This window comes from Rhinoderma darwinii, chromosome 13 (genome assembly GCF_050947455.1).
Source record: "Rhinoderma darwinii isolate aRhiDar2 chromosome 13, aRhiDar2.hap1, whole genome shotgun sequence".
NCBI lineage: Eukaryota > Metazoa > Chordata > Amphibia > Anura > Rhinodermatidae > Rhinoderma > Rhinoderma darwinii.
Genome location: NC_134699.1, coordinates 44,509,572 through 44,530,470, shown reverse-complemented (window position 1 = coordinate 44,530,470; position 20,899 = coordinate 44,509,572). Strand labels below are relative to the sequence as shown.

The window sequence follows — 20,899 nt, the reverse complement described above, 5'->3', positions numbered from 1 at the left end:
TGGGTGCGATGTTGCATTTACAAAACCCCTGAGTTACAAGAGTACAGTGGAAGCCCCCAAGAAGTGACCCCATTTTGGAAACTACACCCCTCGAGACATTTATCATTTGCCTGGACATATGACAGGGCTCAGAAGTGAAGAGCACCATTCGCATTTAAGGTCTATTTTGGTGATCTTTGCAACATTGGCCCACAATTGCAGAGCTCTGAGGTCAAATAGTAAAACAAACTCCCAGGTAGTGACCCTTATTTTGAAAACTACACCCCTTAAGACATTTTAAGGGGTTTAATGAGCATTTTGACCACACGGGTGTTTTTTTTATTAGAAATGAATTAACCCTTTCAGGACTGAGCCATTTTTTTTCTTGTTCATTTTCACTCCCCTGCCTTTCAAGAGCCATAACTTTATTTATTTTTCTGTCAACAGAGTGTGAGGGCTTATTTTTTGCGGGAGGAGTTGTGGTTTTTATTGGCACCATTTAACCCCTTAGTGACCAAGCTTGTTTGGACCTTAATGACCAAGCTAGATTTGTCAAATTTGGTATGTCTGAATTTATTAGAGAATAACTCTGCGTAACTTTTGAATATCCAAGTAATTCTGACATTGTTTTTTTGTCACATGTTGTACTTTATTTTAGTGGTAAAAGTAGACTGATACGATTTGCCTAAATTAATAAAAAAATAGAAACATTTAAGAAATTTTCTAAAAATTTATATTTTTCCCAATTTTTTTTAAAAAAATTCGGTTTATTTATAAGATTTAGATACAAACAGATAGGCTAAGTCGCCAAACAATCAACACAAACAATCAATCATTATACATCTTTACATTTCAGACATATTATCACATTTGATATACAAGAAATAAGCACATCATAGTAACGGTTGTCAAGTTGCGTCTGCACAGTTACCTAATCAGTAGTATTAGAGAGAGCACACTAGGAGGCTCATATCTTGTCAAACTTTGTAGGGCATTTGTAGAACTTTTTCATATGGCAGTATACCATTTAACAAACAGAGTGTCGCAAAGAAAACATTTTTATGGCGTGAGTAGGAGTCATCACCAGTCAGGCCAAAAAGGCAAATCAGTGGGTCCTGAGGAATTGGTTCCCCCATAACCCCAGAGAGATAAGACAAAACCTCACCCCAAAAGGATGCAATATATGGACACGTCCAAATCATATGCCAAAAATCAGCAGCCTCCTGGTGACATCTCAGACACTCAGTGGACGGGATCACTCCCATTCTGTGCAGACGAGTCGGTGTCAAATAAGCACGGTGAGTGATATACAGCTGCATGAGCCTGTTATTAGCAGTCGGTGAGACCAGAAGATGGGAAGACAAGATATTCTCCCACTCATCATCGGACAGGAGAGGAAGAACCCCCAGCCAACCCACTTTAGCAGGTGGGACACATTTAGAACAGGTTTTGTGCACCAGAGAGGAATGAATACAGGACATACGTCCAAGCCTGCCATTAGCAGAAAACAGATCAATGATCTCAAGTGTCTGCAAAGCATGATGAGGATACCCTGGAAATTGCAGTGAGGGCGTGTCGAAGCTGCAGATACCTGTAGAAGAACTGAGGGGAAATTTCATATTTATGTTGCAATTGCTCAAAAGTTAACCATAAATCACCCTCTATCAAATGCGCAAGGTGGGTAACACCAACGCCCTCCCAGAATGCAGCACCGTCAAGCTGATGCAGCTCACGAAGCATGGGTTTATGCCATAAGGGCCAAGATACAAGGGGTCCCGTAATATCAAACAATTTCTTAAGTGCAGTCCACACCTGTCTCGCCACTTGGTGAAGTAAGTGTAAGCCCTGACATTAAAGTCCCCCCCTCAAGGTACACGAGCAGGTCCGACACCCCCCCCCCCCCCCCCAGAAAACACTCATCCCCAGCATAAGTCCCCACCGACAACCAGGAACCCAGATATCTCAGCTGAGAGGCCACATAGCACATAAAGAAGTTAGGAAGCGCCATACCCCCCAATGCTTTAGGGCGTTTCAACAGTTCTAAACCAAGTTTAACTCTGGACCCCGTCCAAAGAATGGATAGTCTACTGACATCCTATGTGGCAAAAAAGGACCTTGGAATGGGATCCAGGTGTGTTAGAAAGTATACAGAAGCTTAAGCAAAATCAGCATCTTAACCAAGTGGACCCGCCCAGCAAGAGATAAGGGTAGATTGCGCCATGTTACAGTTTTATCACAAACCCATCCAATAAGAGGGGTGAGATTCAATCTTACAAAATCAGCAGGAGTAGGAGCAATGACAATACCCAAATACTTGAAAGTAGGGACCACCTGCAGAGGAAGGCCCCGAGCCGCCATATCAGGGTGTGCACCATCCAAGGTGTATATCACCGGCTTCCCCCAGTTGATACGGAGGCCTGAGTGGCAACCAAACTCATCTATGATTGACATAGCAGTTGTCAAAGAGTGTTGAGTATCCTGTAAAAACAGGATCAAATCATCAGCATACAATGCAAACTTCGAGGCAATCCCCCCGCAGGTGAGCCCAAGAACCTCCTCAGAGGATCTGAGATTAATGGCCAACATCTCAATAGCTAGCGCAAATAGTGCCGGAGACAGGGGGCAACCCTGCCTAGTACCCCTAAACAGAGAAAAAGTGCCCAACAAACCCCCATTAGTAAGCACATTAGCGGAAGGTGAAGTATAGAGAAGCCCACTTACAAAACGTACTCCCAAAACCAAATTTTTCCCTGCAGGCCCATAGAAACTCCCACTCCAAGGAATCAAAGGCCTTTGCCGCATCAAGAGAAACCAAGACTCTATCCCCAACTAAATCATGCACCACAGAGTTATGGATATGGACTCTCCGAAGATTTATAGAGGTAGATTTGGTAGGCATAAAGCCCGTTTGATCACCATGTATTATGTCAAGAATAGCCTTGTTCAACCTTAGGGCCAAGACCTTAGCCAAAATTTCACAATCCGTATTAATAAGAGAGATCGGCCTATATGATCCACACTCCCCACTATCCTTATCAGGCTTAGGAATGACAACTATGGTGGCATCATACAATGAGGGAAGTAGACAGCCCTTCAGGAACTATGCGTTATAAGTAGCAAGGAGCTGAAGCACCAGTACCTCCTGATAACTGGCATAAACATCTGGGGGGAGGCCATCCGGACCTGGTGCCTTCCCAGAAGGAAGGAGGGAGATGGCCTTTGCAATCTCCTCCACAGTAAGGGGAGCATCAAGGGCCTCAATCTGTACAGACGTAAGGGACGGGCATATAAGGGGCTGTAAATAGGCCTTAATGGCATTAGGAGATACATTAAGAGTCGAGGTATAAAGGTGAGCATAAAATTGACGAAGCACATCAGATATGGCAGAAACTGAAGTGACAGCATTCCCATTAACATCTTTAATGGACAATATAGGGGGCGGAGCAGTGGAGGTACTAGCCTTATATGCAAGAAGTTTACTAGACTGATTACCGAACTCAAAAAACCTTTGCTTACAAAAAAAATTGGCGCCGTTCAGCCTTAACATTCAAAAGTTAATTATAAGCTCTCTGCAGACTCCTCCATGTACGAAAATTAGCCGGAGTAGGATCAGAGACATAGCTCCGCCTCGGACAACCTATCCGCTGCACACTCCTCTGACTCCCGCGTCTGTCTCTTAACAAATGAAATCCAGGATCAGAGACAACCCCTCAAATAGGCCATGGCAGTATCCCAAGTAAACAGATTATCAGCAGGAGGTGGATTAGTGAGGAACAGTGTCATGAGTTGGTCAGTAATTCTATCAGGCTCCGGAAACTGGGATAACCAGAAGGGATGAAATCGCCAATTACGAGACCTAGGAGGCAAGCCAACATCAAGGGAGAGCAGCATGGGGGGGGGGGGGAGGTCAGATATTCCCCTCTGGAGATACTTGATGTCAGCAACATTAACCATAGTGCGAAGGGTACAGAATATATTATCAATACGGGAGAGAGATCGATGGGTGGGTGAGTAACAGGGGTACAGCAATTCCTGAGGATGGAGATGTCACCAAGCATCACTCCAACCCACTGCATCCAGCTACCCCCCCGATCTCACCCCAGGAAGTCCCGCACCCGAACAAAACGGTCTTTCAGTGTGTCAGGAACCATATTAAAATCGCCCACACATATCACCTGGTGATCCGGATAGGTCAGAGAGAAAGCCAGAGCCTGATTCAAACAGACAGATCAGCAGGGGGTGGAATGTATACAAACAGCAGGACTAATCGATAGGTGTCTACAGTACAGGCTATGAACACAAAACGCCCCTCCGTATCAGACTGGACAGTCGTAACTTCAAAGCGAAGAGTATTACGCACAAGCACCACCACCCCCCGTGAATAGGAGTGACACAAGCTATTCAGCCATCCCACCCATCTCTTCTTCAGGGAGGGGATGTTCTGTGGCAAAAGATGGGTTTCTAATAAACACAAGATGTCAGGAGAATGAGGCTGCATAAAGGAGAACACAAGCTTCCTCTTAAGAGGATTATTCATGCCTCTGACATTCCATACCAACAATTTAAGCAGTGGGTTAGCCATAGTAAAACAACAGACAGCAAATCAACACATAGCTACGCATCCAGCCCCAAAGACCTGCATCAGAGCCATCAACATACATAGCCGTGTACATACAGTGTAAGAGCAATACAAAGAAAACAATAATATAGCACATAGAGATGTATAGCACATGTCCAAAAAAAATGCCCAATGTAAGGCGCAAAAACAATCCTGCTTCCCCCCCAACAACCCACCCCCACCCCTCCTATAATAGCCCCCATATTGCATAGATTTGGATCCCGAACAGTCAACATGAGGATTCTAACTAAAATGTGACAGGGTCGCTGAGGTAATAGCTATCTGAAGATCACAGGAAAGTACTCACAAATCCAGGATGGAAGGATGAAGACCAGCAGGTCACTTAGCAGGTAAAGTGAGAATGTCCGTAGATCGACAAGGACTGTAAATCAGGCAGGTAAATGAGTCGCTGCAGACCAGAAATCACATAACATGGCTAGAGGTAATGCATCAGAATCACGTCTCGAGCACGAGCCGAGGCCCGCGGATGGCCATCCAGCCAGGAGGAGACCTCAGCAGAGCACTCAAAGAAATGGGCCTTGCCCCTTCATTGCATACGGAGGCGGGCAGGAAAGGTCATGGAGTTTTGGATATCAGCCTCCCGCAACCTCTTCTTGACCGCTGTAAATGAGGCCCTTCTGCAGGTCAACCGAAAAGGATATATGCGAATTATCCAGAGTAATGTCGCCCTTGTTGCGCGCCATAGCCAGAATCTTTTCTCGGTCTTTGCAATTGAGGAGTCTCCTGAGAAAAGCCCGCGGGGGGGGGGGGGGGGGGTTCCAGAAGGTAGAGGCCTAGTGGGGACCCTGTGGGCCCTTTCCACAACAAAGGCCGGAGAGAAGGCATCATCTCCAAATAATTTACGCAGCCAGCGCTCAGCAAACCTTTCCGGATGCTGACCCTCCATCCGCTCCGGCACTCCAACCACCTGCATGTTGTTCCTGCAAAGGCGATTCTCAAGGTCGTCCGCCTTGAGCCTCCAGGAGGCTGCTGCCGCCGCCAGGTCATCCACCCTCACAGTGAGCGGCAAGAGTCTGCCCTCCACATCTGAGACACGAGTCTCGACCTCCGTAGTGCGCTCCCTCAGAGACTGTACATCATGCCGGAGGAGACCAAGATATACACGCACTTCCTCAATCTTACCCATTAGAGTTGTCTGGCAGGAGGTAATGGCTTCCAGCAATGTGTTAGACAGTTGCTGCAGCGTAATGTCCGGCGACTCAGCAGCCAAGGGCGTTTCCACGTGAGCACCCACTTCCACAGCAGAGGAGGAACCGGCGCCATCTTTTTCAGATTTGCGTGCGAATCGCTCCAAAGCCTGTGCCGGCGTAGCAAGGCCGATCTTCACCATGTCAAGTCACTGGATGAAGTCAGGTAAGTGTAAGGATTGGTAAGACACAATTTCCAGCAGGAATGAAGAAGAAATGAGAGCCAGGATGGGCATTCAGGATAACAGATGGACGGAGCTCAGCACACAGACGTCTTCTCACATAGTCAGCTAGGCCACCATTTTTCCCTATTTTTAACTGCAATATGTCACCTATGTACATACATACTGTACAGTTTTTTATTAAATATATATTTCCATCTGTTTACTCTATATTGGCAGCACTTTTGAAAAAAATTGGTGCAATTTAGAAGACTTAAAAATGTAATAATAATTGTATAAATTTTGAAGTACATTTTGATATTGTAACATGCTTGACTGATCAGTGTTTTTCCCAGGAACCGCAAAAAGTAGTAGAGAGCATATTGTTGTTTTGTTTAATATTTACTGTGTTAATGCAATATCCAGCTGTTTTGCTATTAATGAGTAGTGCATCAGTATATATGACTTCTATGATTATAGGCTCGGGAGCACTGTCTGAAGTTGCTGAAGGAAGCCATCTCTAAAAATCTACAGGTGACCAATACTGCAGATAGGTAAAAATATTTTTTTTCTTCTTTCTGACACCTATTGTGATGTGTATGTTTTGTGTTTGGCAAGATGGGGAGGAAAATATATAGCGTGACTAAAGTGTATTACTATAGAAGATGCTTTACTTATTGACTAGACCTTTATAAGATCTTTCTCACTATCCTGTGTCTGTTCAACCCAGAGTGGACATCTCTTCTATTGCTGTAGACCTAGAATATGAGGTTTTCCGAAGCAGCAAAATGTCAAACCTTTATAAAGCGGCTGTATTAAAAAAGGTAAGAATGAAATCTTAGCAGTGAGTGTGTGTGTGGGTCTCAGTTGTAAATGTTGAACCTGGTGCTTCAAAATACATAAAAATAGTTGTCTGGTTTGGAGAGTCCCTGAGATAAGAGGATTGTAGGGTTTGGAGGGAGTCATAGTATAAATCCACATTTTCCCTGCATTGTGTATTCCACTTTACTAAAATTAGCTTCACAATACAACACCAGCACCAAATGTGCCAAACACTAGGCATTCACTTGAATGGGGCTCAGCTGCAATACCAAACACAGCCCATGAAAAGAGTGGTGCGGTTTCTGCGGAAAACTGTATACAACCCCTTTAAATGTCCTGTGCACATCACGTTTCCAGAATCATCAAGAGAAGGAGAACTGCAGCACACGTATATTAAGGTTATCAAAAAAAGGCACAGGAAGTTTATTTCAAGGCGACATTTCGACCCTAGTGGGTCTTTTTCAAGCATTTTAACTTGAAAAAGTTGGTGAAATGGTGAAATAAACTTCCTGTGTCTTTTTATTTATTTTTTGATACATCCAATATACGTGTGCTGCAGTTATTCTTCTCTTGATGTCTGTTTGGAGTTGATAGGCTACGACTCTCACACTGCATGCACCGGATGCATGAAGCATTGGTAGAATTACCCTCCATGCATATTGGGACTGATGTGCTTCTCTCTCTCTCTCTTCAGAATCATCAACACTTGGTAGTATACAGCAGTCTTTTTATGCCACCATTTTGGGGGTAACGATAATACTACATAGTAATCTCCCCACCTTCAAAGAGCCTTTAAGGCTTATATGTTTAGTTTGCAACTATGATAATGGGAATCTAACATCAGTTGAAGGGATAAAGATGTCTAATTTATTCTGTGTGGCTTTTCATTTAGGTTGCTGAGATCAATAAGGCTTCAAAGGATGGAGAGCCATATGTAGCACCTGGGTGTTGTTACTTTACCCAGAAAAACGAGACAGAAGTTGATCAACATGAAGATGAATTTGTCTCTGCCTCTCAGTTGCCCACGGTGTGTAAAGAGCGATGAGGTTGAAATCCAAATGAAGATCTGGGGGTACATTATATATTACATTCATAACTATACTAATTGTATTTCTTATTTTGGATTCAGTTCAAACGTAAGAGAGTTGGGGCACCCTCACTCTTCCAAACTGCATCAAGTTTACTGCAGACCACCGGAGCAGATATCGAGGCACAACACAAACCGGCCGATCCTGGTTCCACCAAGCTAAGTGAACCTAACAGATCTAGTACCGTTCCAGAAAAGACTGAAAGCCCCAGTAAAAAGGATAACAGTCCAAATAAAAAGCAGAGCAAGAAGAAGCAGGACCTGGCCTCCGCTGCTGCCAAAGACTCGCAGGACATTTCAAAGTTTTTCTTCTCACAGAGTAAAGCCGAATCCACAACTAGTCTCCATAGTTTAGCAGAATCTGACAGCGAGCATACATCTTTTAGTAAAACTTTTAAAATCCATGAGGCCTTCTTCTCAGACCCTTTGAAAGGGCTCCAGAATAGCAATACTGAACCCGATGGATGGAAGAAGGATCATATTCGAGAAAGTGAAATTGTCCCACCAACAGAAAAAAGTCATTTGTTACTGGATAACGCAACAGAAACGTCACACACAGATAACCTCACTGAACGTTGGAAACACAATCCCAAGACTAGAGACTTGGAAACTGAAGATCTGCAACCATTAGGAACATGTGCTGTGGATACCTTAAAAATGCCACCACTACAAAGCCAGGGCAATTATAAAGGTCGTCATGAGCCATCACAGTTGACACATGATGTGATCTCAGACTTGGCTCTGATGCACAGTAGGTAAGCCTGCTTATACTTGTACTAGGAACAGATTTACTCTTTACTCGGGTATTTCGAAAATGTTCATTGTCAACCTTTTTCCTTCATATCCAGATCTCCGGAGTCTGAGAAGAACAAATTGGAGCATGAGGTTAGCTGGTTTTTACGTTTGTCAGGGGATTTAGGGAAACTGTCAACGCTGGTTGGTGAATAAATGAAGACATTAGCGAAGTAATGTGTATATGATCATAGTGTATTAACCCTTTCAAAACAATTTCCACAACTAGAATATCCAGGCACGAACTTTGATTCTAGTCTCTTAGCTTTCAAATGATATGTGGAATATTAGGGGAGCAGTACTTGTCGGGGTGCAGGATGAAAATATTTACTTCCTAGTTTTGTGTAGGGAAAAGGGGTAGGAGGCAGGAACTGCAAGTGAGAGCAGGAAGAAAGATCACAACCTGTTAATGTCAGCTCTCCCTTTATACAGCCTTCCAATGACCCCATTTGAATACAGTATGTGCTCTGTGATTGTCTAAAAGGGTCTTTTTTTTTTCTACTAGAAGGATGAGTGGTTGCACCTAATCAGGCCATTTGTCGCCTACATGACCCAAATGTTTAGTGGACTTTGAATTTCAGAAATTTCCCGTCTATTTTGACATAGGCATAAGTGGCATGCATGAAAACTGCACATCTTGAACTTTTATATTTAGAACGTGTTGTGTGTCTAAGGCTCTGCTTGGACAAACTTTTAAAAATCAGTTTCTATGCATTTTTTTTATTTTTTTCACAAAATGTTATGCTTTGACAATTTGTAAAGTACTGGGTAGCATTTTCGCAATGTTCCAGATGTCTGCTTAAAATACAGGAGTCTTAACCGGTTCAGGACCGGGCAATTTTGAGCCTTCAGGACCAGACACCGTTTAGCCGTTTTTAGCACGCGTTAGTTAAACAGCTACAACTTTTTTATTTGTTGGGCTAGCAACGTGATTTTTTCAATGTTATTTTGCAGACCCTGCAGGTTTCTTTTTTTTTAATCATTTTTATACACATCCCTTTTGCTATTTTAGAATTCTTAGGAATTTAGAGTTTTTAGAACTCTTAAAGTTTGAAAATAATAGTAAAAAAAATAAGCGCTTTTACTTTTTAGCTATTTTTTATGGCAAAATTTTGATATATTACATGTCTATTTTAGGGTAAATTGGTCAGGGCTAGCATTACTACAATGATTGGCAGGAGGGGGCATTTTTTGGGGGTGGGTATTTTATGTGTATTTATTATTAATTTTTTTGCACTTTTTTTTACTTTTATTTTTTTATTACTATGGTCTGTCCCTCAAAAGTCAGAAAAGACCATTGGGGGACTTCATTTTTTGTATTATTATTATTTTACACCATGTTTTTCCACTGTAACTGGGGCTGCACAGTTAGACCCAGCAGGAGCCTGCCACTAATGGCACCCGGCGATCATGTGACCAGTCACATGATCACCAGCACCAATACAGGCGGCACTGTCGCTGCCACTATTCATATACACAGCGCTCATTGAGCGCTGTGTAGAAGAGAACAGAGAAGATAGAAGCAGCAAAAGCTGCTCCTATCTTCTCCTCAAGGTCTCCGGCAGTCACTGACTGCCAGGTACCTGACATTCAGCTGCCCGATCGCTCGTAAATAGTCTATGGCGCAGCTTTTAAGGACCCCGATTGCTGGCCGTATATACACAGCCTGCAGTCGGGAACCAGTTAATATGTATGGGGTATAATATGTTTTTTTATTTTATAATTTAGGTTTGATTTATTTATGTCAGAAATTTTAAAATTGTCAGAAACCTCTGGCAGCCAAAGGGCCAATTTAAACCTTGTCAAGGTTTTAATAAGTTTTTTTTTTTTTTTGTGGTAGGAATCTGCGGAACCAGCGCATAAGAGACAAAGAGGAGAAACAAATTCATCCTCCATCTTATTCAATTTGGAAAAAGGGAATAGTTGGCAAGCGAAAAAGAAGGTGACCTTTGACCCAAACCTCAGCCAAGACGACAAAGAAGGTACAGCCAGAATCCTGCAACCACCTGGGAATAAAGTGGTGACCCTAAAAGAAACAGCCGACATAGTGGTGAAATACTTGACCCCTTTCTTCCGAGATGGAAAGTTTGCAACCAAAGTAAGTGTAGCTTTCCAATTTTCTTCTAGTTTTGCCAACAGAAGAGACAGGTTTCAATTAAAGATGGTTGCTCCCAAAACTAAATTGCAGAAGTGAATTTATAATTCCGCTTTTATTTATGTGTAAAATGTCTCCTTCACAAAAGCCTGGTATTAAGTGAAAATTATTTAAAAAGTTCTAAATACCTGTTGCGTTTAGCTACAAGGAAAGAATTTGGGTATAAAGTACTTGGTAGAATTCCTTGCCATGCAGAGAATTGTTGCATTGACTAAGTGGTCATTTTCATTTAAGTTGAACTAAAGCTTGGAAAATTTAAAGTAGTTGACTTTCTTTTTAGCATGAAATGCCCAGTCTCTTACCCTGGATATATTACTTTTCTTATTACAGGACCTATTTAAAGGATTTGCAAGGCAGCTGTCACACCACTTAGCGGGGGATAACAAAACACCACTACGAAAAACTGGTAAATGCACAATTTTCTAATGGAATATATCACCTGCAGCAAGAACGGTCATATACTACTCAAAGTACCAAGTTAAAAAGTCAAAGTTTGTTTATACCAGTAAAGACAGTTAATCAAAGGCAGGGTTACACCAAATTCCTATGTAGATTGCATTGTATATTGGCCCATGCAACCTAAACTTATCAACGATTTGCTGGATCAAATGTAGAAATATGGTACATTAAACATAATCTGGTCACACCATTTTTGCATTTCCAGCACTCAAGTAGCCCGGCGCATGCATTTATGGCATCTCAGTCATGCGCAGAGCACATAGAGAGACCAAAATAAAAAGGGCATCACAGGAGTCCTACGTGCATGCGCACACCTGTTGCTTGCTCCTAGTGGCTGTGTATAGTAAGACACTACCTCTACCAAATACCTGATATCTGTAGTGAAGGAAAGATATTGATCATGACCCCTTGCATTAGTAAGTCAGTGCCAGGAGATTATAACTCCTCTGGTTTATTGATGGGCTAGCTGCATTAATGTGACAACTGTAAAAATTACAAAAAGTGTTGCATGTATAAATGAATCAACTAAAAGCTACATAACTAGTATTTGATAAATAAAATAAAAATAAATAATAAAACATTGGCAAAAGAACAAAAACGAAAAAGCCCCCTCCACCCCAAAAAAGTGCACACCTCTCCAAACTTACATGCATGTATTAAACACCCTGCGTGACACAAACACATTTTGCATGGATGCCACAGGCTCAGGCATTAATATGTCCATATCATGCAGATTGTACGTTACCCCAAACCCTAATTATTTGCCATCCATTCATTTTTGCATGTTCTACCCTGGCCCTATCTGCTTTTGCACCTTCACCGTGGCTTACACCTTCTGTAAAAAGGGCAATATATGACAAAAAAAGGGCATTTTAAAAATGCAAATCTGAGGGTACAGCTGTAACCTTTATAATTCACAAAGAGCGTAATAAAATCTGCAAAAGAGAAAAAAAAACAGCAAAAATACAAAATGAAGGGCAGGTGGCCAAGGATAGCAAAACAAATCACAAAAAATTATTCAAGTATATACATGCAAAAAAGCCAAGGTTCATATACACAGCGTTCATTGAGCATGTGTAGGACCCCTAGATAGTGGTAATGGGGAATGGGTCACAGGGGATCAAGAGAAGGCAGAGTTACTAAATGGGTTCTTTAGCTCTTTATATACAACAGAAGAAAGAGCAGCTGATGTAGCCGGTGCCAGTCCTGTTAATACATCAACTAATATAGTAAATTTGCTGAATGTAGATCTGGTCCAGACTAAGTTAAATAAAGTAAATGTGCACAGGGCTCCAAGAACAGATGGGTTACACCCTAGAGTTCTTAAAGAACTAAGGTCAGTTATTTCTGTCCCCCTCTTCATAATATTCAGGATTCTCAAGTGACTGGTATAGTGGCAAGGGACTAGAGCAGGGCAAATGTGGTGCCTATTATCAAAAAGGGCTCTAAGTCTTCGTCAGATAATTATAGACCAGTAAGCTTAACATCCATCATGGGAAAAATATTTGAGGGGCTATTGAGGGACTTTATACAGGATTACGTGACAAAAAATAGTAAATCCGTGCTGGCTGTCACTTATAATACTAAGGACAGAAGTTGTCAAACCAAGCTGATTTGTTTTTATGAAGAGGTGAGCAAAAGCCTAGACAGAGGGGCCGCTGTGGATGTAGTGTTTTTGGACTTTGCAAAGGCATTTGACACTGTCCCTCATAGACGTCTAATGGGTAAATTAAGGACTATAAATTTAGAAAGTATAGTTTGTAATTGGATTGAGAATTGGCTCAAGGACCGTATCCAGAGAGTTGTGGTCAATGATTCCTACTCTGAATGGTCCCCGGTAATAAGTGGTGTACCCCAGGGTTCCGTGCTGGGACCACTATTATTCAACTTATTTATTAATGATATAGAGGATGGGATTAATAGCACTATTTCTATTTTTACAGATGACACCAAGCTATGTAATATAGTTCAGACTATGGAAGATGTTCATAAATTTGACACACTAAGTGTTTGGGCATCCACTTGGCAAATGCGTCTTAATGTAGATAAATGTAAAGTTATGGATCTGGGTACCAAAAATCTGCATGCATCATATATCTTAGAGGGAGCTACACTGGGAAAGTTACTTGTTGAGAAGGATCTGGGTGTACTTTTAGATCATAGACTAAATAACAGCATGCAATGTCAATCAGCTGCTTCTAAGGCCAGCAAGATATTGTTGTGTATTAAAAGAGGCATGGACTGGCGGGACAGGGATATAATATTACCACTTTACAAAGCATTAGTGAGGCCTCATCTAGAATATGCAGTCCAGTTCTGGGCTCCAGTTCATAGAAAGGATGTCCTGGAGTTGGAAAAAATACAAAGAAGAGCAACGAAGCTAATAAGGGGCATGGAGAATCTAAGTTATGAGGAAAGATTAAAATAACTAAACCTATTTAGCCTTGAAAAAATACGACTAAGGGGGACATGATTAACTTATATAAATATATGAATGGCACATACAAACAATGTGGTGAAAACCTGTTCTATGTAAAAGCCCCTGAAAATAAAAAGGGGGCGCTCCCTCCGTCTGGAGAAAAAAAGGTTCAATTGCTGGAGGCGACAAGTCTTCTATACTGTGAACCTGTGGAGGCTTAGACAATTTCCTAGAACGTAAAAATATCAGCTCCTATATGAATGTGTAGAATTTTTGTTTCATCCCTTCCATTTTTCCCATCCCATTGTTGAACTTGATGGAGATGTGTCTTTTTTCAACCGTACTATGTAACTAAAACAAAAATTGTACCTGGGTGATTATCATTAATGTGCAGAGGCGACGAGGGAGTAAATTGATGGAGATAAGTGTAACACTAAACTCAGGGCTTTGACAAATTAATTCTGTTTTGAGTTAATGTAATGCCGCACAGCATTTCAGCGACTGGCTCCTGACTCTAAGGCCCGACTGTATCATGTGATACATCCATCAGCAGCCATAGTTGGGCCTCAGAGTCGCGAGCCACTCACTGATATTCTGTTCGGTGCTGCCGTCCGGATATGGCCTCTAATGGACGGGGTCACATGACCCACCATCAGTGACCCTAGTCGAGCCTCAGTCGTGAGTCACTCACTGATATGATTTGCGGCGCGACTATGGCCGCTGACAGTGTGGCTGCGCCCACAGGGAGAATGCTGGATGGATGGGATGCCCATTATGGATTCAGTTCATCCTACTCACTGCTGCAGTGCCTTGTTCATAGTCACCAGTCTGAATATTCTGTTTCTCGGTATGTCACCTATTGAGGTTGCAGCCAAGATTTCCAAAGCCACTAAGCTATAATTGTGTTCGTTCTTCCATTAGTAAAAGAAGAAGCTCAAAAACTGATCAAGGCATTTTTCAAGAATCGGGCAAGTTGTGAGAGTGAAACGGACTGGCAGGAGATGCTGCATGCTGACCCCTGATGGTACAAGACCTGCATCCAATGGCAATTCTGCTGACATCTATTCATTTACTGTTCAGCAGAATGGGCTGCTCTCATCACAATGACATATCTTCTCCCATAAAACTGTTGGCATCCAGTTGTCTGAGCTAAAACCAAACATGTTATCAGTATACAGCACCACTTTACATTATGGCCCAATGCTGCAGGAACATGGATGGTTAAGGCTAGGCTCTCCTACCTTTCTCATTAAGGCCCTGTTCACACGGTGGAATTTTTGCAGCGTGTTCTGCAGATTTTTTCAGCTAGCGGACAAAAGAAGCGTCCTGCCCGATCTTCGGGCAGATTCCACCCGAACCTCCCAGGACCCGCTAAGCAAAATCCACCATGTGAACTGACCCTAACAACTGATGTTAGTAATGATGTATACGGTGTCATGTTTAGGGTACATGCTGTCTTATTTCCTACGCAATCAATTCTCGACCCAAGTGCTTCAAGTTCTTATAAACCAAAGTTACAGACACTCATTCTAAGTGGACTTCCCTGTATGTGCTGCAATTATAACCTCTATAGTAGGGACATCTGGTGGAAGATAATGGTACAATAGCCATAGTATTGTAGTCTCTTGGCATCACAGATCTGATTTGTTCCTGCTGCTATTTTCTTTTACTTAATGCATTAACAACTGTGCTACTTTATCATCCTCCCCCTTTCCAAGAGAAAGAAAGAATCCTATGACTATCTGTTTTTCCTGGTATTTTATTTAACATTTGTTGCTTTTGGCTGTGAAATAGCTTATGTCTGTTAATTGAGGACAATAGAGATTATAATAAAATAAAAACTGTTTGTAATTTTATTTTTTTATTAAGCCATTGTAGTGCTATGGTGGTTTTCTATACATCCAGGGTGTTTTGTCTCCGTGTAGGTTTTGGTTTATGTACAGTAAAAAAAAATAGCAGTCCAATATCATTAACTACTTCCCGCACCTTCAGGTAACTGCACGTCCAGGCGAGCTGTTAGTTAGCGCACCTTGACGTGCAGTTATGTATGGAATTTAACCGTTAACTGCTGTGCGGCGCTACACCGCAGCGGCGGTTAACTGTGCAGTGTCTCTGTCCTGCTCTCTATGTTGCTGATCAGCGGCCCATCCCTGCTGATTTCGGCAATTAACCCCTTAGATGCGGCGATCTATTGCAATCTCTGCATTTAGGGGGTTTGTTGCACATGTTTGTAGCTAATGTTTGGCATGGCAACCGGAGGCCAGACAATGACCTCCGGGCCTGCCGTGTACGGAAGCCTATGAGGACCAGACTTGTTTTTGCTTTTTGCTGACCGTTCTCCTATACTCCGTGGGTATGTGGACCCACTAGGCCGCAACTCCGTAGCGGAGAAGCAGCTGGCCAAACAGTCTTTAAAGTCTATGAAAAGTCCTAGCACAAGAGTACCTGTAAGAGTCCAGACAGTAGCAGAGGCTTAGGCACAGATGGAACTTGATGTGGTAGATGATGCCAGACATGGCTGATTATACTAGACGTGGTCTATGACAGCAGGCGTGGCAGATGGCATAACACGACTCCAACACTAGAAGAGACACAGGAACAAACAGCACAGGATACAGGGTAGCAGGGCACTGGGAACAGGATACAGCTAAGGGACTATTTGCGAAGACTAACATGGGTATACAACAACAATGAAGGGCAGAGCCCCTTTTATAGTCCAGGGTGATCTGGGGAGAATTTGGTAATTGTTTGCATGTGCGCGCGCTTGCCCTTTAAAGGCCGGGAACTAGCGCGCACACGCTAGCAGGCACTGCAGAGCGGCCGCGAGTGCTGGCGTCTCCTAGGAGGGAGGCGCTGGCCAGAAGACAGAGGTCTGCGGTTGCGGCCGACGAGGGATGAGTGAAGACGGCAGAACGCTGTCGTTACACTTTGGGAGCACGGTCTGAAAATGCAGGTTGCTGTCCGTGGCCGGCTGTGCCCGTAATCGCGGACAGTGATTATGGGCACGGCCGTGTGCATGAGGCCTTACACAGCTTTTTTGACTGAAAAAGAAAAAAGTTATGGCTCTCAGGATATGTTGACACAATAAATAAATTAAAAAAGTGATTTAATTGCGCAAACGCTGCAATGTGGGCTATAGCTATATTCGGGAGAAATTGCTTTACAAATGTTGGAGTGCGTTTTACTCCTTTATCTTTTGTGAAAATAAAAAAATGACAACATTGAAAAAATGTTGATATTCGTTTTCACTGCCTAATTCCACTAAATTCAGCAAAAAAAAAACGTGGTGTCAAGAAGCTAATTATACCCCTAGAGAAATTCCTTGAGGGGTGAGGTTTCCAAAATGGGGTCACTTTTGGGGGGTTTCCACTATTTTGGTCCCTTCAGGGCGTTGCAAATGCGACATGCGACCGAAAATCCAGCTAAATCTGCGCTCCAAAATCTAAATGGTGCTCCTTCCCTTCTGAGCCCTGCTAAGGGTACAAACAGCAGTTTATTACCACATATGGGGTATTGCCGTAATCTAGAGCAATTGCTTTACAAAAGTTTTTTCAGAAAAAGTAGATTTTCATTTTCACAGACTAACTCCAATAAATATAGCAAAAGACCTGTGGGGTCAAGATGCTAACTATACCTATAGATAAATTCCTTGAGGGGTGTAGTTTCCAAAACCAGATCACTTTTGTGGGGTTTTCACTGTTTTGGCACCACAAGACCTCAGAAATTGACCTGTGGTGCAGAGTTTTATTCTGAAGCATGTCCATTGTATTTGCGTAAACACTGCTTATTTATTGCGGGTTTTCCCCATTGGATTTAATGGGAGGTAAAACCCACAACAAATAGCAGTTCTTGCGTTTATCGCAGCGATTTACGCAACACAGAAACAAAATACAGAAACACAACTCAGAAAGAAATATTGTACACTTACTCAGAAGTCTGTTTCTTCCTCCAGGCTGACCTCCTGGGATGACGACTCATCCCATGTGACCGCTGCAGCCAATCACAGGCATAAAACGTTATCCCAGGAGGGTTTTTTCCGTTCACTATTTACGCAGCGTGCGGATGAGATTTCTTCTATCTCATCCACTTTGCTACTGTACTATGCTGCGGATTTTCCACAACGTATTTAGTTGAGGAAAATCTGCAGTATTTACACAATGTGTGAACTGACCTTAAACCCCGACACCCCCCCCCCTCACGCCGTTTTGTGGAAAAATTGTCTTGCATGAAACAAAAAGGTTGGGGAGCACTGCATTAGCATACTAGGGCCAAGTGGGGTATTTCTAAAAACTGCAAGATCTGGGCAATAAAGATTCAGTTGCGTTTCTCTGGTAAAACTTGCTGTGTTACCGAAAAATATGTATTACAAATGAATTTCGGCAAAAAAAATGAAATTTGTAAATTTCCCCATTACTTTGCTTTAATTCCTGTGAAACGCCTAAAGGATTAAGAAACTTTCCGAATACTGTTTTGAATACTTTGAGGGGTGTAGTTTTTAAAATGGGGTGATTTATGGGGTCTATCTAAATATATAAGGTCCTCAAAGCCACTTGAGGACTGAACTGGTCCCTAAAAAAATAGCCTTTTGAAATTTACTCGTGAGAAATTGCTGCAAAAGTTCTAAGCCTTGTAACGTCCTAGAAAAATAAAAGAATGTTAGAAAAATGATGCAAACATAAAGTAGAAATGTTAACTAGTAACTATTTTGTGTGATATTACTATCTGTTTTACAAGCAGATCAATTTAAAGGTAGAAAAATGCAAATTTTTGCAAATTTTCTCCAAATTTTGGTATTTTTCACAAATAAATACTGAAGTTATCAAACAAATTTTTCAATATAACACAAAGTACAATATGTCACGAGAAAACAATCTCAGAATCCCTTGATTAGGTAAAAGAATTCAAAAGTTATTACCACATAAAGTGACACATGTCAGATTTGAAAAAAATCGGCTTCCTCCTCAAGGCCAAGGGGTTAATCAGATAAATCAATGTTTTTGGTAGAAGTGACTTTTCTACATAATTAACTTGTAAGTGTAGTAGTGTAGTAGAAAAAAACCAGAGCCAACAATTAGGAGATGCATGCTGCTCATTCTGAGGAATTGAATCATTAACCCCTTAATGACCGCCGATACGTCTTTTTACGGCGGTCATTAGTGGGCTTTATTCTAGAGCGCCGCTATTCTACGGCGCTGCTGTAGAATAAAGTAAACCGAGCAGGGAGCCGTGAAATCTCCCTGCTCTCAGCTGCCAGAGGCAGCTGAGGGCTGGGGGCGTCCCTGCTCTGCCGGGTGAGATCGATATTAGTATCGATCTCACCCGTTTAACCCTTCAGATGCGTTGCACAATAGCGAGCACCGCATCTGAATGGTTTTGGAGAGAGGGAGGGAGCTCCCTCTCATCTCACTGACACCCGGCGATAAGATCGCCGAGTGTCTGTGTCTTCTATGGCAGCCGGGGGTCTAATAAAGACCCCCAGGTCTGCCTGGAGCGAATGCCTGCTAGATCATGCCGCAGGCATGACCTAGCAGATGCCTGTCCGTTTTAAACGGACAGGCAGTAATACACTGCAATACAAAAGTATTGCAGTGTATTATAATAGCGATCGGAGGATAGTGAAGTCCTCTAGTGGGACTAGTAAAAAAGTTTAATAAAGTTAATAAAAAAAAAAAAAAGTAAAACAAAAAAAATGAAAAACCCACTTTTTCCCCTTACAAAATGCTTTACTATTAAAAAAAACTACAATAAAGCAAAAAAGTTACACATATTTGGTATCGCCGCGTCCGTAACGACCCCGACTATAAAGCTGTTACATTATTTAACCCGCACTGTGAACGCCGTAAAAAATAAAATAAAAAACAATGGAAAAATTGCTGTTTTCTGTTAATCCTGACTTTAAAAAAATGTGATAAAAAGTGATCAAAAAGTTGCATCTACTCTCAAATGGTACCAATAAAAACTGCAAGTCGTCCCGCAAAAAACAAGACCTTATATAGCTATGCCGACGCAAAAATAAAAAAGTTACAGCTCTTTGAAAGCGACAATGGAAAAATGGAAAAAATGGCTTGGACATTAGGGCCTAGAATGCAAGCAGGGGGTTAATTGAAAGGGGCTTGTTCAAAATAATAGCAGTGAGGGGTTACATTGGTGAAGTCGTTCATTCTGTAGAATAACAGATGTCAATTTTGGCCCTTATTTAAGGCTCTTATTTAAGGCAGGAGGGTGGCAAATGTTGCACATGTTGGTTGTAGTGCATTACCCTCTGAAATACTGGGGAAAATGGGTCATTGCAGACGTTGTTCTAATGAAAAATGTACTTTCATTAAAAAGTTGTTTGGAGAGGGAAAAACATATAGAGAAGTGCAGCAAATTATAGACTGCTCAGCTAAAATGATCTCAAATGCCTTGAAGTGGCAACTAAAACCTGAAAGTCACAGAAGGAAGCGGGGGAACTACTGTTTGAATTGAAGAATAGCCAAAAAGCAACTGATCACCTCCAGAAAGATCAAAAAAGATCTGAAGGTACCAGTGAGTACTGCTACAATTAGAAGACGATTAAGTGAAGCCAAGTTACCAGCAAGAACTCCCCGCTGTAACGTCCGTGGTCGCTGACCACGAACTCCTTCCATCCGGTCGACGGCCCTCTCTCCAGAGATGTCTGCACATGCGGCCGTCCGGTTCCACAGTGACCACCAGGATGCACTCGCAAGCTCAGTTCAACCTTAAGGAGCCAAAGCGCACTCAGGTGTGAGATTGAGCTGATTGCTCCCAGAGCACCCTGGATTATAAGAAGGGCCCAGCCCCTTCCTGCCTTGCCTGAGCTTTGTTGTCGTTACCCTAGTCTGTCTATGCAAATGGTTTCCTAAGTGTTTTCCAGTTCCCAGTGTTTCCCGTTCCTGCTAACTGTGTCCTGTTGACCAGCTGCCATGCCGTCAAGGAGGTATGGCCCAGTGGGTCCACGTACCCAACGTGACAGTAAGCTCAGGCCATGGGCCCCGCTGGTCGATCCAAAACCAAGATGACGTCACAAGAGATTCAGGCGGATATGCTAGACCTCCTGTCTCGAAAGGACCAACTCCTCCAGGTATTGACTATTATTGCATATCAGCTGGAGGTGCAAAATGACGTTCCTCCTACTACACCTCCTGGCAGTACAGATCCTCCGGCTACATCTCCTGGCAGTACTGATCCCCGATTTT

General features: G+C 42.5%; 1 protein-coding gene across 4 annotated transcripts in view; it reads left to right on the top strand.

Annotated features, from left to right (window-relative positions):
• Positions 1 to 15,551, top strand: part of RECQL5 (RecQ like helicase 5) — a 123,082-nt gene extending 107,531 nt beyond the window's left edge. For all 4 annotated transcript variants that reach the window (XM_075846045.1, XM_075846046.1, XM_075846047.1 and 1 more), the window contains exons 13-20: positions 6,447 to 6,520; positions 6,697 to 6,790; positions 7,681 to 7,815; positions 7,918 to 8,630; positions 8,724 to 8,760; positions 10,508 to 10,765; positions 11,153 to 11,228; positions 14,622 to 15,551. In XM_075846045.1, coding sequence (XP_075702160.1) covers positions 6,447 to 6,520; positions 6,697 to 6,790; positions 7,681 to 7,815; positions 7,918 to 8,630; positions 8,724 to 8,760; positions 10,508 to 10,765; positions 11,153 to 11,228; positions 14,622 to 14,722 — 1,488 coding nt within the window. In that variant the 3' untranslated portion in view covers positions 14,723 to 15,551. The remainder of the gene's footprint in view (positions 1 to 6,446; positions 6,521 to 6,696; positions 6,791 to 7,680; positions 7,816 to 7,917; positions 8,631 to 8,723; positions 8,761 to 10,507; positions 10,766 to 11,152; positions 11,229 to 14,621) is intronic.
• Positions 15,552 to 20,899: the final 5,348 nt, after the last annotated feature.